General features: G+C 38.7%; 2 protein-coding genes across 2 annotated transcripts in view; both read left to right on the forward strand.

Annotated features, from left to right (window-relative positions):
• Nucleotides 1-16,091, forward strand: part of LOC113240099 — an 89,398-nt gene that overhangs the window by 66,375 nt on the left and 6,932 nt on the right. Inside the window, exons 2-9 of the mRNA XM_026477320.1 lie at nucleotides 6,405-6,515; nucleotides 8,476-8,779; nucleotides 10,924-11,086; nucleotides 11,484-11,595; nucleotides 14,288-14,392; nucleotides 14,638-14,772; nucleotides 15,344-15,442; nucleotides 15,524-16,087. Of these exons, the coding sequence (XP_026333105.1) occupies nucleotides 6,405-6,515; nucleotides 8,476-8,779; nucleotides 10,924-11,086; nucleotides 11,484-11,595; nucleotides 14,288-14,392; nucleotides 14,638-14,772; nucleotides 15,344-15,442; nucleotides 15,524-16,087 (1,593 nt within the window). The remainder of the gene's footprint in view (nucleotides 1-6,404; nucleotides 6,516-8,475; nucleotides 8,780-10,923; nucleotides 11,087-11,483; nucleotides 11,596-14,287; nucleotides 14,393-14,637; nucleotides 14,773-15,343; nucleotides 15,443-15,523; nucleotides 16,088-16,091) is intronic.
• LOC113240150 lies at nucleotides 12,322-13,620 on the forward strand. The gene is made up of 2 exons (XM_026477381.1): nucleotides 12,322-13,409; nucleotides 13,553-13,620. The coding sequence occupies exons 1-2, from the start codon at nucleotides 12,382-12,384 to the stop codon at nucleotides 13,566-13,568; spliced, it is 1,044 nt and encodes a 347-aa protein (XP_026333166.1). The 5' UTR covers nucleotides 12,322-12,381; the 3' UTR covers nucleotides 13,569-13,620.

The raw sequence follows: 16,091 nt of genomic DNA on the forward strand, positions 1-16,091 counted from the left end.
CTACCTTCTGATTACGAGTTACTTTGAGTTAAGTTAATTTTCGTACAAGTGAACCAGGGCCCTGCTGTAATAATAAAATGTACTTATTATGTTATTATAAAATCGCTTTGTTTTTATAAGAAACTTATAATAACAAATACCTGCGCTAATATTTAGTAATAACAATGCGAATGTTTAATAGACACACGAATTTATCAGAGCTACGCTTGTTAAAGTACAAATCATATACATTTTGTTCGTAGAAATTATCGAATCTATTTGTTCTGAGTGTAAGTGAAACAGGATATCCGGTGCGGAGACTTAGAAAGATAATGTAAAATGTATATTTAGTAACGGAGATTATATTATTGTTATAGTAAAATTAGATAATAATAACACAAAAGCATTATAGAAATTCTTACAACACTAGTTAATATAATTCTGAAGTTTGTCGCTAGATGGCGTTGACTCAAAATACGCGATATTAATCGCGGTGTTAAGATTTTGCCAAACTTTAAGAGCCACTCACGAGTTTTGTATTAAGAAGATTGAAGTGATTATAATCCTCTTTGGTAGGACAGCTTATGGGAGCGTGCCTGTCATTATGCAATATTACATTATATTCCCATAAATGTAATTAAAATTACATTGTAATAATACATACAATTTGAGGCAACCCATGCGTCTTCATGCAGCTTGCAGATAACACTATATGACGCGAATAGACTCTAGCAGCGTGCTATTACCATTTTAATAGTAATCAAAGAAATCAAAATCAAAAATAGTTTATTTGATACAATCGATTAGTGTTCAGTTTAATTGCCGAAGTCTCCTTTTAAGCATAAGAATGTCTGTGTCAGGAGACCCCGCTATTCATAATTATTAATTTTAGCTATTATAATTCCATCTTTACTGCTCACTGTTGCCGCTTAAACCAAGTTTTTATCTAATCATAAATGTACTTCAAATTTTGACGTTACTGCCGTTTAAACCGCTGCATCTATAATCATAATTGATCCGGCCGGATTAGAACTGACGTCTTCTAGTAGATGTTGGTGTTTAGTTTGACCGTCTACGTCATTTTGATGCTCACTGTACCTACTCGACGTAACTTCATCAAACTTAGTTCGTAAGAGTGATTGATGGCGTCTTCACACCGTCAGTCGTTTTAATTAACCTTTTAATTACCTATCTCGACCAGACTTGCTAAGTGAGCAAGTCAGGTCGAGATAGGTAAAGAGCTCGACCATGAGGTGTTAACAAAGGTCATAACTTTCTAGACCTTGACATTAAAGTAGACTGTGTTCCAATCACTTAGCTGAGTATATTTATTGACTGTTTTTATGAACTATTATTGTACACCAGCCCTGTCAGTGACGCAATAACAAAGTGGGACGTTACGCAGATGACGACGTTCTTTTTCGCGCGAAACTACACTAATGTAATTTTTACGTTGATTGAATGTCACGATATTTGACCACCATGATATTCAATTATTTTTGTGTAATTACTCCACTAGTTTGTTACAATTATTAATGCAAAGATCGAACACTAACTGTCTGTCTTTTTTGAAGCCAGAGTAAAATGACAATTACAGGGTCGCCAGTTTTCATAAAATTTTAAATAGTCATGTAGTTGTTGTCGACAGTTTTATCGATAGATTGTAAAAGAAGAAAAAAAATTGCCAAAAATGACTGAATTGTGAATGTTATGACATTTCAATGACTACTAATTGCGTTATTGCCATCTTTATTCTTATTTTGACAGTTGGCCTACTAGTACCGAAATAAATTGGTGAAATTACAGACACATAGGACTTGTCGACTTATGTCTCAAGGTGTCGGGCGCAGTGGCAGCGCCTCTCAGATCTTTGTGATTTAAAAGTCTGAGTGACACTGCAACTGTTAGAGACAGGGGTGACGAGAGGCACACGACTTGTTCGTCCTTTCACTTAGTATTATAAAAAAAAATATATTCATGCTTTAACAAGAAAAGCTTTAGAATACGCCCCCTCTTTGTATTTTTCATAGACATCGTTCCAATTACATGTATTAACTATAAATAAATAAATAAATAAATAAATAACGCACACACTCAACATAGCCCCGCACTAGGGAAACCCTGTGTCGCGGGTGCCATGGACACACATATAGACAGCCACAAATTGCACCCAAACTCACGAGAGAAATAAATGTAGGCCATACAAACATTTCTCCCGGCCCGGGAATCGAACCTGGGACCTCTGCGTGGCAGTCCGGCATGGTAACCGTTCGGCCACGGAGGCAGTAAATTGATATAAAAAAAAAATTGATATTTAAAATGTACCTGTGCTCAGTAATTAGACGAATAATAGACCGAGAACTATTTTTCGGCTATTTATTCCATAAGCGTGACCAATGTATATTCAGTAATCACTAGCGGGCAACACTTTCGCGAAATGAACCATTTGACTTCGTCTTCAAAAAAGACATACTATAAAAAAAGTCCTTTGATCCGACTGACTCTAATGTCTTGAACAGTCACTGCAGAGGTACAAAATAATCTGTGCGAGTGTGAAACCTCTCCACAAGTTACGGTGCATCTGATTTCCTGCTCCTCGTGTCCCGACACCAGCATACTTGATTTTTCAACGCCATGGTAAACAGACCTTGCGGTGCCGCGTTGAAAAATATTTTAAATAAAGAGAACGTCTTTATTATTTAAGACTGTTTTACGTTAAATACGTAGATCTTCTGAAATTGTAATTCCAGATAAATATAGCTTTTCTGCCTTCTCCAAACCGTCAGTCAGTCAGTCTTTCGACTGATCAATCACTACAAATCTCTTTTGAAGGCTTTTAAGATGCAGTTGATTATTTGATAAAGAATTAAATCGAGTTGATATAGATACATAGATAAACACTATTGACTAATATGACACAAATACCGATTAAACACAGAAATAAAAACAATATTATTGTCATAGCAGTCAAAGGTCGCTGACTCTGCATATCGATGCCTTACTTTCTCAAACTCAGATAAAGAGTGATTATTCAGGCATTGACAAAACTTTGTATTTATTTAAAATTTCTTATCAAGAGTTGTTAATTTAGACGCATTACTTTAAGAATAAGTAAAACCTAGTGTGTGAATATAAGGCAAATGTGATATGAAATCAGCCTGCCATGTTTTGCATTTCAGTAACTTTGTGCTTTAAGATACGATACGAGTTTGAGAAAGTAAGGCGACGATATGCCAAAATTTCCTAAGGCACTGGTTGGTGGTAGATGTAAAGAATCTTCAATGTGACATACCTCCTTGTTATGCAAATCTGGATTTGTATAAAAGCAGAATATTACATCCGAGAAAGTTTCATGAGAATTATTCGAAAAGCTTAATGCACAAACTTCGCCTTTAGCAAACAGTTGAAACAGAGCTCGATCCTTAGGGCACGGGCATACCATCGGAATGTTGTTTTTTGGTAAATTTATATAACAGACGGAGGAACAAAATCATAAAATCAGTTTATGAATGTCAACTAAACAGCAACACTTTCCTTAAATACGGCCGTAACTTGTCTCATAGTCAATAATAAACTGACATAATTAAAAAGCAAAATTTTTGGGAAAATGACAAAACAAAGTAAAAAGAAATAACGTGCGAAATAAGACTAATGTATCTTTATTCATATCAAATACAATTTTGTCATATTTGGCATCAGTCTAAAGGCACGTGTGACTGTCACTGCCGGTGCTACTTTAGGTTTTTTTAAATCTGTTTTCTCAGTTCCCAGAAAAAGTTTATTCACTTTATTATTTTGAAAGTGCTATCTAATAAAGACGTTGCAAGAAGGTTTTGGAACATTTTAAACAGCAAAAATAGTATCTATTCAACTTATTACTTGTATTTCGTCTAATTTAAAACAACAATGCGCCCTTTTACGAATCTGACTCAAAAGCTTGATATAGTCTTATATGGTCATAGTCATACCATTTATTGCATTAAGTTATACAGAAAATTGTGTTCAAGTTATTACATGATCCAATATAAACCCTGTAAGGGCACTGCGACTTTACTTACTTTACTAAAGTACATTATCTATTTTCGTTATCTATTTGTCATTATCTATTTATATATTATCGTTTTATAATAAAAAAACTCCCGTAAATTATAAATACAGTTCGATAGTAAGAATCTTCAATTTATTTGTAGACATAGTGTTCCTTTTCTACATTTTTTTATTGTGAGAGGCATTTTATCGTAAAATTATATTGTACGAAAACAATTTTATTAAATCTTATAATCTGCTGCTTATTACCCATTTTTCCGCGATACCCTTACAAAGGGGATAAACATGTAGTTTTCTTTCGAAACGATAGTGCGGTGGCGCCTCCTTTACCATTCATAAAACTGTTAGCGCAGTTCATGGAAGACACTTCTTCCGCAGCTATAAATTTCATTGTTTACAGGTACTTCGCTAACTGGCGAACTTTTAAGACGTATATTCTACAAATCTTAAGTTTCATATTAAAATTATTACTCGTATTTTTACTTTATTAGGTATTTACTTAGAGTTTTTTTTTTGTATGTTTTCGCAAGTATTGCACTTGTACGATATTTAGACTTCACAAAATTCACTCATGAATTGTGAAAAAAATAGAAAGATTTTGTGAGTTTTGAAGCAAAATGCGTAAGGTTTTTTTCGGTCTTACTGCATGGATATATGCATAGCCTAAGGTGTGGTGAATCCATTAGATGTGTGTATGAACTTGTATTAGTTTAAGTATGTTATGCTTTACATTGTCTAAGCAAAGTTTGACAATGTAAAGCATAACATTGTACAGTGTTAATAAATGAATGTTTGCGCAAATTAGGTAAATACAATTAGCTTCAAAAACACTTCGGTAAAGCAGGTCCTTAACAGTACATAACAATATAATAATGATATTAATTCAGTAAATGTACATCATTACAATGCTAAACTTAATAACTTAAATACAAATTAATGTTTTTTCATACAATATGATGGTAAGCTGCACCCTTGTCCATAGCAGTTGCAGTGCCACTCAGAGATTTGAATCGCAAAATCTGAGGAGTACTGCCACTATGCCCGTTACTCTGAGACATAAGTTGACAAGTTCCATGTGCTTGTAATTACACCAGCGCTCTTAGCCTTCAAAACCGAAACACAGTAATGCTGACAAAACCGCTTGGCGGCAGAAATAGGTAAGGTGGCAGTACTACACTGGACGAACTCTTTCACAAGGAACTCTACGGCAAAATGTACTCTTTTAAAGACTTAATGAAACCACTACAGTCGAAGTAGTAAGTCCTGTATCTCAACATACAGTGCCATGAAAATGACCTTGACAATGTGACCTCGGTGGCCTGACGGTTTATATTATGGGCGCTGGATGCGGGGTCCCGGTAGGACCAATTTGGAAAATGAAATTTTGTAAATTAATTATAATCTGAGTGTTCTAGGAAGTGCGAAATATTATTTGCATCGATTCGTCTTATCACTTCATCTTTAGAGTACAATAGAACAAAAGAGTGAACTGTCTCGGTAACGCACGTGCCGCCTGTACAGTGCAACATATACTGTAGAAGTGTTTACTTTGCGTTATAACCTGTGCTAACAATTCGCAGAGTTCCGTAAACTTGAAGTTCAGTCCAATTTCGTTTTGTACGTTATGGTCGTGTCAATTATCTCGCACAAAAACTCGAAAATCATATAAAAATGCCTTATTTCGCTACTTTGGAGTGCAAAAATCATAGTTGCGCTTGTAATATAATCTATGGTGGTGTGTCATATGGTCATTAAGTCTTATTTTATGGAATTTTAATAAATTTTCCATTTTTTGTTTATCATAATCATTTTTTGTTACAAGAAACGAAAATATATTTTATACCGCTGAAATATGGTCGCTTCTGTTTTGGAGAACTAAATAAACATCTCGAATTCGTCGTCGTTCAACTATAACTGCTAGATGGCAGCACATTGACTGAAATTTCAATATAGAATCAACACGTCGTAACTTGCGTAAATAGGCAACTAACGGAAAATAGGTATTCATGATATTGAACTTTGAACTATATACCAACAGGGTAAAGTTTAAATTACATTAGCAGTCCAGAATTTGTTATTTCTTTTTAAATTTAAAACTCTGACCAATCATTATCAAGACTTCATAGTATTTCAAATGATGAATGTGTGTTTTGGCGACAGTGGTTTTGATAGTAATCGAGGCTTACGGCACTTCCATTGTTTTTTTCTTTCGTGTTACGAGCCATTTGAAGAAGGAAAGTGATTAATATTTAAATTAGTTCTTACATTCTTCATTTTATGTAATTGAACTATTACTAATTTCGGAAACGAAAAGAATAATTTGTGCTCGAACTGAAAACAAAATCATACACATAACATATGCCTTTTGTTTGTTGCAGAACAACAAACACGTGGGAGCGTTGGACGATGGGCAGCTGCGAGCGCTGCTCGACGAAGCCATCACGTACAAGTGCCCCAAGGACCGGGAAGGCAAAAGCAATCTTTTTAAGGTAACGGGTAACGGACACTATATTTCAAGTACACAGTTTCAATCGTGTGTTGTTGGTATTGTATGATTACACACGCTGGCACATTTAACGGAACAAAACAGTGAAAATGTAAAATAGTGACGTTTATATTGAATCTAGTTTCAATATAAAGTATTTCTTGACTGCCTTCGTGGCCGAAAGGGTATGCCGGACTGCCACGCAAAGGTCCCAGGTCCGATTCCCGGGCCGGGAGAAATATTTGTATGGCCTACATTTATTTCTCCCATGAGTTTGGGTGTAATTTGTGGTTGTCTATGTTTGTGTCTCCATAGCACCCGCGACACAGGGATTCCCTAGTGCGGGGCTATGTTGAGTGTGTGCGTTATTATTATTATTATTATTATTATTTCGAGTAACCTACGGTACTGCTTACTTGCGAAATTATTGGTCCTCCATACTAACTTTCGTACCCTATCGTCGCCTTACTTTCTCAGACTCCTAGCATATAGCACAAAGTTACTGAAGTACAAAAAATGTATCGAATATATACAAATTTTGTAGACTGATTTCACATCACATTTCTTTCATATTCACACACTGGCTAAACCCTATTCTTAAAGTAATGCATCCAAACCCTTGATAAGATATTAAAAAAAAATAAAGTTTTGCCATCTCCCGAATAATCACTCTTTATAAGATAGGAGTTTGAGAAAGTAAGGTATCACTATGCCCTTCTCTTAGGTAGGTATTCACCAAATATGATTCAGCGGTTTAGGCGTGAAAACGTGACAGATAGAGTTACTTTCGCATTGGTTAATAGTTTGGGTAAATAAGAATCAGACATAAAATTATAATTAAATTAACATAACTCAATTAAAATAATTTTTATTATCGACTTAGATTTTGTGACAAAGCAGAAACGGCTGAAATTTAAACGTTGTAACGGTTTAACATTAGTTAAATCAAATAAAAACTTTTTCAACTGAAGTTAACGAAATTTACAATAACAACAAACCGGCATTATAAAGAAATTTAAAAAAATGATAAGAATTACTATCACCTAATTTTAAAATTTCAAATTAAGACTTAAAAATAATAATAATAGTCAGCCCGATTTCTTTTTAAATTGCATTGTGTTGGGGATTTCACTAGCAGGGGCCTTACCATGAACTCTTATTACGATTCCGTTTAGGACCTAAAATAAATCGTTGTGAGACAGCGCTATATGAAGTGTATATCACCATCCCGCTTTTTTGTCGTTACAAACCTGTATTGAATTGTAATAAGAGTTCATGGTAAGGCCCCAGTTCCAATAAATGTGTAGGTGGTGTGTATTTGTAAGTTGTATTACATTTATATGTTGAACTACAAAAGAACGAATCATCAGTTAAGCTTACGATGTCATACGGGACGTGGATCTGACTTGACCTCAAACTTGCAGAATTTCTCTTTTCATTTTATAAAAAAATGTTGCGAACTTCTGGGAGATTCTAACATTATAATTATTTTTAAATTTCATTTAAATATCACGTTTTAAATATCATCGTGATATTTAGCTTAAATATCACGGCTTACGTCTGTCCATAATCCACCTGATGGACGACGAAGATGAGACGAGTCAAGTAGATACTTGTACTTCCAACTAAATATGTTCTTTGTTTGGAAATTGACTTAAAATATAGAAATACAGCGACTGCCTATCGATGTTGGCGATTGTGGCAAATTCTTCTTTTTAAAGAGACCATTGAAGACTATTCATAATAACAGGTTAATATATGGCCATGGACGTCTTTGTTTGCAGTTAGTTGAAAGTTGCATTTAGTTAGGGTGATTTGACACACAGCGTAGAAAATTCAAAATAAACACATGTTGTAGATAGAAAACACAAGTTCGATGCGCCGAAAGTAAACCTCAGCACAAATAATATCTTGAACGTAAACCTAAGTAAGTTTCATATATATGTTGAATTATAATTTTACAGGAATTACTACAAGAGGTAGAACTTCGGGACGAGCAAGACGAGCAAGCCAGCGAAGAGGCAGCGCGTGGTCTCAGCGGGGGCAGACGGGGGCGCGCAACACAGGGCCGTGCCCGGCGAGCTCTCCCCCACTCCAACTCCCTCCAAGACCTAGTAGCCGCGGCCCTGGCGGCCGAGCCCGCTCCGCGTCACGGCCGTAATAGGCACCATCACAACTCCTCGCACCATCATTCGTCGCACCACCACCCGCCGCCTGTGTCAGCTAGAGCTATCCATGGCGGTAGCTTGCCCTCTGGAGTCGATACATGTATGTATTAAATGTGTATTTTTTTATGATATCAAATTACGGGACCAATGAGTCGCCTGGTGGTAGAGTTTTAAGTTGCAAAGACCTGACAGGCACTACCATTGCGTCCGTCACCCTGAAGTATAAAGTTGACAAATCCAACGTACCTGTAGTTTCACTAGCATCTTAACGCGGAAATGTTTACGTTACTGCTTGCCGATAGAAATATGTATCGTGGCAGTACCTCCCTGGGCGAGCACTTACAAGGAGCTTTATTAAACACTTTTTCTTCTCCATTTGAGTGTTTTTTTTTTCAAGGTATGTTACGCGATAACTCCAATTTGTGGACCGATTTCGATATTCTTTTTTGTTGGAAAGAATGTACCTCTGTAGTGGTCCCATTTAAATTTGAAGAAAATATTCCACCTCTAAGGGTGGAAAACTAGATGATAATCAGGTTTCGCGCACTTTCCGGTAACCAATTTCAAGAAAACTTGGCAAGGAGATGTAATTGCACGAAATTTTCAGATCGGTTTTTTTTAGTACTGTGTTCTGAGATTATAATGATAGGGAGTTTATCCTGCTTTGCATTTTGGTAATGATATTTGAAAAGTTCGATGACACGAGCTGCATTACTGCCTCCGTGGCCGAACGGTTACCATGCCGGACTGCCACGCAGAGGTCCCAGGTTCGATTCCCGGGCCGGGAGAAATGTTTGTGTGGCTTACATTTATTTCTCTCGTGAGTTTGGGTGTAATTTGTGGTTGTCTATGTTTGTGTCCATGGCACCCGCGACACAGGGTTACCCTAGTGCGGGGCTATGTTGACTGTATGCGTTATTATTATTACTGTAAAGTGCCAAGCGAACGGAAAGCCACAACCACAGTTATTACAACACCTTTTCCCTTTTCGATGCTGTTCGTGACCTAGCGGTTAGCACTGCGGGCGTTAGATACAGAGGTTCCGGGTTCGATTTCCGATAAGACCAATTTGTCAAACGAACTTTTCTAAGTTGTTTTTGGTCTGGGTGTACTGGGTAGAACCCCGGATTGGATTACTTAATTCTCGTTGCTTTAGTGTTTATAGTATAGGAAATTCCTTAGTTTGAGTCCAGGTAAATACACCTAATTACCTGGACTCAAACTAAGGAATTTCCTGTAATGTAATTGATATGTAAAGAAATTAATAATAATTTATTCATATTAAAGACATATTTTAAATATACGACAAGAACTTGAATCATTGTAATTCAAGATTTTCAAAATCCTCCTGCTTTTTTTGTAAGACACATTAGACGATACATTTTGAATATACACCTGAAGAACGTTTTTAGTGATTATCTGCAATTTACTGCTGTGAAATCATTTAAAAAAAGGGCAAAATCTTTTCGCAAAACACGAGTTCCATTTAAAAAAACTAAAGTATTAATTTTAATTAAATATTCGGGTTGACCTTCAATTCACAAAATATATTCACAACTTATTTATTGCAACGGTAAAGAATTTAGATATAGGCATTATTTAATCGAGCATTATAGTTACTGGACGTTTTTTCAACCTCAATCAATCGTATTAATTCGTGGCGCTCGGTTTGCGTTCGGCAATGGCCAAATCAACCAATCTCCATAAAAACATTAGGAGCCAAACATAACACAATACAAACAAAGATCGATATAGCGCTGACATAGGAGAATCGAACTTACCAACTACATAAGTTTATTCATAAGAAAAAGCAGTAAGTATTTTACTCAGACCAATCACATGGCTTTTCAACAATCTGCTGATCTGTTAGGGTGGACAGTCCCATATCTTTCCACATAAGTTTTTTTTTATAGTAACCCAAAAACAACCTTTTGGTTATTTTGGAAAGGCACTATATAACCTGTGCAAGCAAGTCCGCACAGGGACCTTCTCAGTCGGGTCCTGACTCTAGATCAGCCCGTTTGCACAGACTTCATTCGGTTCTCAAACGCCTTGGGTGAGCTACTCCAGATGCACGTACAACAAGAGTGGATGGACAGTCCCACTTCTTTCTACTTAAGTTTTAGTTACAATGACCCTCGCTATCTACCTCTTGGTTATACGGGAAGGACACTATGACCTGTGTGCTATAGGGACCTTGTAAGTTCAGGTCCTGACCTGTCCTGATCAGCACTGTTTCTACAGCGTTCCTATTGGGGGAAGAGCCGACCGCGACGCGCGGCTCGGTGAGCGCGGGCGCAGGAGGCTACCTTGCGACTGTGCGCTGCGTGAACCCACCGCCGCTCGCCGAACGCCGCGTCTCCGCCAGTGACGCCAACTGCGCCAGCGAGGTCGAACTACTCAACAGGTATTTTCTAAATATCCTGCGCAACAGCCTTCAACACTAAGAATTGCCTTGCATTCATTACAACATTCGCCACAGAAGATGCTATGTGTAACAAAACATTTATTTAAACTTCCTACTGCCATTGTAAACGCTGTTGTTGTTGTTGAGTGTGTGCGTTATTTATTATTAAGTCAATATGTTTTTATCGTAAACGTCAAAACTATTATCTGAATACAGTTTTGATAATTTGATAGTCAATATGTTACTCGATATGAACACTAATGATTTAATTTGATTAGTTTAATGTTATCACGTATAAAATATTCCATACAAAATTTCGATTAAACACGGTTTCGAACAAGTAATCTCTCGTAAGCAGTGTGTTACGGTCGGTACAAAGTAATGGTTTATTCCGCAGGCGGAGCAAGCCAGCGTTCCCGATGACATATACGGCACGCGCGACCCTCGAGATAGGTAGCGGCAGCGTGTGCTCAGGCCGCGCCACTACCACCACCACTGCTTCCAACCAGGTGCGTACCTTCTCCCGCACTCCTCGCACAACGCGCTCCCGTCGCCTACAACACCTGCCAGATTACCCCCCGGCCCTCACATTTGGGCCTCCAGAAAGACTCTACCAGAAAAAACTATACAATCCTCGCCGAAATTTTTTTATGAAACCAAGATTTTTGATTCATAGAGAAACAGACTGGACGACGGACGAAATTGTTAAAAACTTTGATACTTCCCCAAATGTAACGAGCACTGTTGATTCGGATGATGACGTCTTCTCAGCGGACAGTGAGGGCCAGTCTTCCGAAAAGATTCAAGACGATGACAAAAGGGATGATGAAGGATTGGAAGTACCGATTACGTCAGAGGACTTTGATCCAAAACAATGTAAACTATTGAGTGCCTTATTTCCTAAAACTGAATTTGATAAAGCTAGTAACAGTGGTGGTGGTAGTAATAATAATGGAGATAAAAAGACTGTACAAATGGAATGTAAAGAAAAATGCCCACGCAACTCGAAAAAAAATAAAAATAGGACCGACACCAAAAAACGTAAACCAGTTAAAGAGAATTTAGAAGGTGTTGCAGAAGAAGCATCAAGTAGTAAGTTAGACGGAGAAAAGGAGACAGAAATGTGGATGAAACAGGTTGGCAACTGGTACGAAAGTTTTTTAACTAATTATTCTGTCGATACGCTGGAAAACGACGCTGAATACGATGATCCATTAATTCATTACGAAACTCTTGTTGAATGTGCAGAATCTAAACATTGTGATCGGAGAAGTAGGAGTACTTGTCAACAAAACATGAAAAAATGTCAAAATAATAATATCAATTCGAAATCTCAATACATACATTCGTCCAAAAATGTCAGTACTAGTTTCAAAAATATTTCTAGTGTTCAAAATTGCTCATATTCAGAAACGAATTCACCTTTAAATTATCCTTTAACGAGCAACGATCATATGAAACGAAGGTCTATCAAAAACAACCAAAAAAGAAAAGAAGTCTGTTGCTACGACTATAAAAATCCCGATTATCAAAGTGATTATAGGACTACCGAAATACTCGATAAGTACAACAGATCTTTCGAGTATATAGATGATGACTTGACAGAATTAAAGAAACAGTGCAAAGCAAGTTTAGGGTACAATTTAGCACCAAGGCTTTCCATAAACTCGAGAAACGTGCGTAGCATGACAATAGGCAAGCCCGTATCTTTCGATAACGACAATGACACAAACAAATTGATTACAGATACCAATCAGAACAACTGTTATAGTAAATGTGACAATGCTTTGAAAGATTTTCGTGCAATGGAAAAAAATAATAGCCCTCCAAGAACAAGTACTCCGGATCCTTTGCAAGCCAGTACTATAATTAAGGAAAGTGACGATGAAACAATAATGGCGAATGATGTGGTTATTGATATTTGTTACGGATCTCAACTTAACTCTTTTAATGATTTTAAGGAAGAAACAAAACAAGAAACTAATAATAACGAACAAGAAGCAAAGAAAACTTGTCAGGCGGTGTCATTGTGTTACAAAGACAAATATAAAGCCAGAAACACTGAAGTTGACGTAAAGCCTATGTGTAGTTTCAACAAAGAAATAGAACTCACGGATTTTCAGTTAGCGCAAACTAATCAGGAAGATCTCCCAAATGAAATCGAAATGTTTGATGCTTTCCGATACAAGGACAAAAATCGTTCGTTCGAAGCCGAAAATGGTTTTGAACTTGTCGAAGTTTCTTCTAAACAAATGAACACAGATTCAAATCAAGTTGATTTAAAAGAAATTTCGTCTGAACATCGTCAACAAGAGAATATAAGGTATTTCGCCGACCAAGAAAAATTATTTCATGTTTTAGAGATTAGTAACGTCGATAATAGTGATAAAGAACATTCCTTTACTTTTTTAGACGATAAGAAATATAAAGTACAAACTTATTTAAGTACAAATCAACCTGTTGCAGAGCCAGTAGATGTTAAAGAAGTAAATTTAGATAATAGTAAAGTAATTTCTACCGAAACTGACCCAACTTGGCCGCCTAATGTAGAAGAATTAATAATAGAAGAGTTAACAAATGCTCAAGTAGAATCTCCTAAAGATGTGATTCAGATAAGCACAAGTGAAAAAGTGAGCGATGACCCATATGTAATATCCGAACTACCAAAGAACACTTATCTATTGCTAACACTCCCCAAACAATTGGTCTCGACTGCCAGTGCCCCAGTGCAGTTACAAATGGAAAATAATGTCGTAGTTACTGAAGAGAAATCAAAGCGGAAAAAAGACAAATCTGTAAACAGTAAAAATAAGGACACAGTGAAGAAAACCGCGCTCAGAGCACTTTTGTTAGAACAATTATTCAAGGTTGTAGGCAAAGGGACCGACGCGAACAATGAGGTAGGACTCCCAAATAACTAACTGAAGGACACTGGGTGGATCAAACCTTAATGTCCTCGCTAGTCTCGGAAACTTCTAAGTCGATCTCGTGTTTGTGTTAAAAGAAGTAACCGACGTAGATCTGTTTGGTTTCAACACGGTCGTCGCAAAGGTTTCTTATGTCTTTCGCTTCAGCTTATGTTTTATTTCGCAAGTTTTCATACCCAAATTAATTTACCACACCTATCCAGTGTCCTTCGCTTTCGTAATTTGATATCGACGCCATAGGTCGTGAGGAGTTATGATGGTGTTGTCTCCGCAGGTCGATTCCGCTATTCCATTCAGTTGCATCACAACACCAGAGGTTGTGGCCAGTTGCAACACCACATCTTCCACCAGCCAATCGACGGTCGCCGTGGACCATAAGGTAATAAACACGCCCCCCGTTTTTATCCCCAAATCAGCTCACCGACGTACCCGGTCACACCATTTGCACACTTTTTGATAGACGGAGCTTGTCGCGTAACATTCTCGAATGGAAGTTAACGCGTATTTAATAATCGTAATCGTGTGAGGTCAGTCGTAAACCACGAGGGTTTCTTGGTAACTAGTAGTAGTAGTCTATGGCACTGGAGATGCTCCCGGCGGGCGCTGACAGTGTGGGTTGTGCAGCCGCTGCAGCTGGCATCGAGCTACCTCGCCGTGGCAAGCCTGACGGGCCCGCCGCCCCCCGCGGTCGCGCAACCCCTTCCGGCTGCGCCGCGACCCGTCCCCGCGATGCCAGGACCTGCACCCACAGACCTGCACGTACGTACATCTGTACAATTGTACATATTAACTGTGAGGCCCGCTACATCGGTTTCAAAAGTAATTAGAGTAAAAAATCGGTAGTATCGATTTTTGCTTACAACGCCCCGACATACCGAACGCGGCGTCCGCGCTTGTATTTGAAATTGTTACGTGCCGAGCGGGTGTTGTCATCGGTGTCGTGTCGAAAAGTTTGTAAATGGTGTGCCGTGTGTATAGCGATGAATGACGCTTTCTTTGTCGTATATGCTAATTGAACACAGGGTATTTGACAAGTATCGAAAATGAAATCATCACAATTATGCCAAAATTTAATTTAAAATAAATCAAATGTGAAGAAAGATTGGAAATTTGTTAAAAAATTAAGTAGTTATTCGCAAAGGAATTGTGAGTCATATAAGCTATTGCTTGACCATTGGATTCAGATATCGTAAAATGAAATTCACGCCAGTCAAATACCCTATTCTGGCATGCAATGATTATTGAATGTAGGTACCTATTCCTGTTGGACCGTTTGTCAACCGGGTACCTATATTGCTGACTATAACGTTACACGCGTGTTGCTTCGCAGCCGCGCAGCGTGATCTCGAGCAGCTTCAACGGGCTGCCGATGCCGCTAACGCGGCCTAACTACGGCTCCACTGCGTCCACGGCGTCCGACGAATTTAAGGTACGTCTCGAATTTTGCTTTTTCATTATTGACGACGTAGCGTTTCGGAATTTAAATTTTACTTTGGCGTCTTTCTTGCAGAAATCTCTCGATGAAAACGGCAATTCAGTACAAGGATTCAGCTCGCCCCTCTCGGGGTCTAGTCAACACAAAAAACCGAGGAGGAAAAAGTCTTCCAAGAACGAAACAGTCATAACGTCTCACGAGATCAACGGCTACCAGGGAAATAAGGACCTCGAGGAGTTGCTGCGGTTCATCGAATCGAACGCGGAGGGCGGCCGCGCGCAGAAACTGCCGCGCGCGAAGCACAAGGACGACGCCGAAGACAAGGGCGGCAAGAAGCGGTCAGCCGAGCGGCGCAAGGACAAGGAGAGCAAGATGAAGCGCGCCACCTCCATGGAGGAGCTGTCGCGGACCAAGCTCGAGGACCTCACCGATAAGCCCAAGAAGGAGAGGCGCGCCGACGCGCCCGCCAAGGCCGAGCGCCGCAGCTGGGGCGACGACGCGCGCGACGCCTTCTACTTCCGCGACGAAGACGACGCGGCGCCGGCGCCCGACGCCGACTTCCAGACCGTGACCAAGAAGCGCAAGCCGCGGCGGCGCGAGCCCGAGCCCGACGCGGCGGCCGGGGACCCCCCGCGCCCCGCCC

The sequence above is a fragment of the Hyposmocoma kahamanoa genome, unplaced genomic scaffold (assembly GCF_003589595.1).
Source record: "Hyposmocoma kahamanoa isolate Upper Pololo Valley unplaced genomic scaffold, ASM358959v1 120, whole genome shotgun sequence".
NCBI lineage: Eukaryota > Metazoa > Arthropoda > Insecta > Lepidoptera > Cosmopterigidae > Hyposmocoma > Hyposmocoma kahamanoa.

Bases quoted from the DNA above. Each gene is read 5' to 3' on its own strand.
- LOC113240150 (XM_026477381.1), top strand. From the start codon at position 12,382: ATGAAAAAATGTCAAAATAATAATATCAATTCGAAATCTCAATACATA.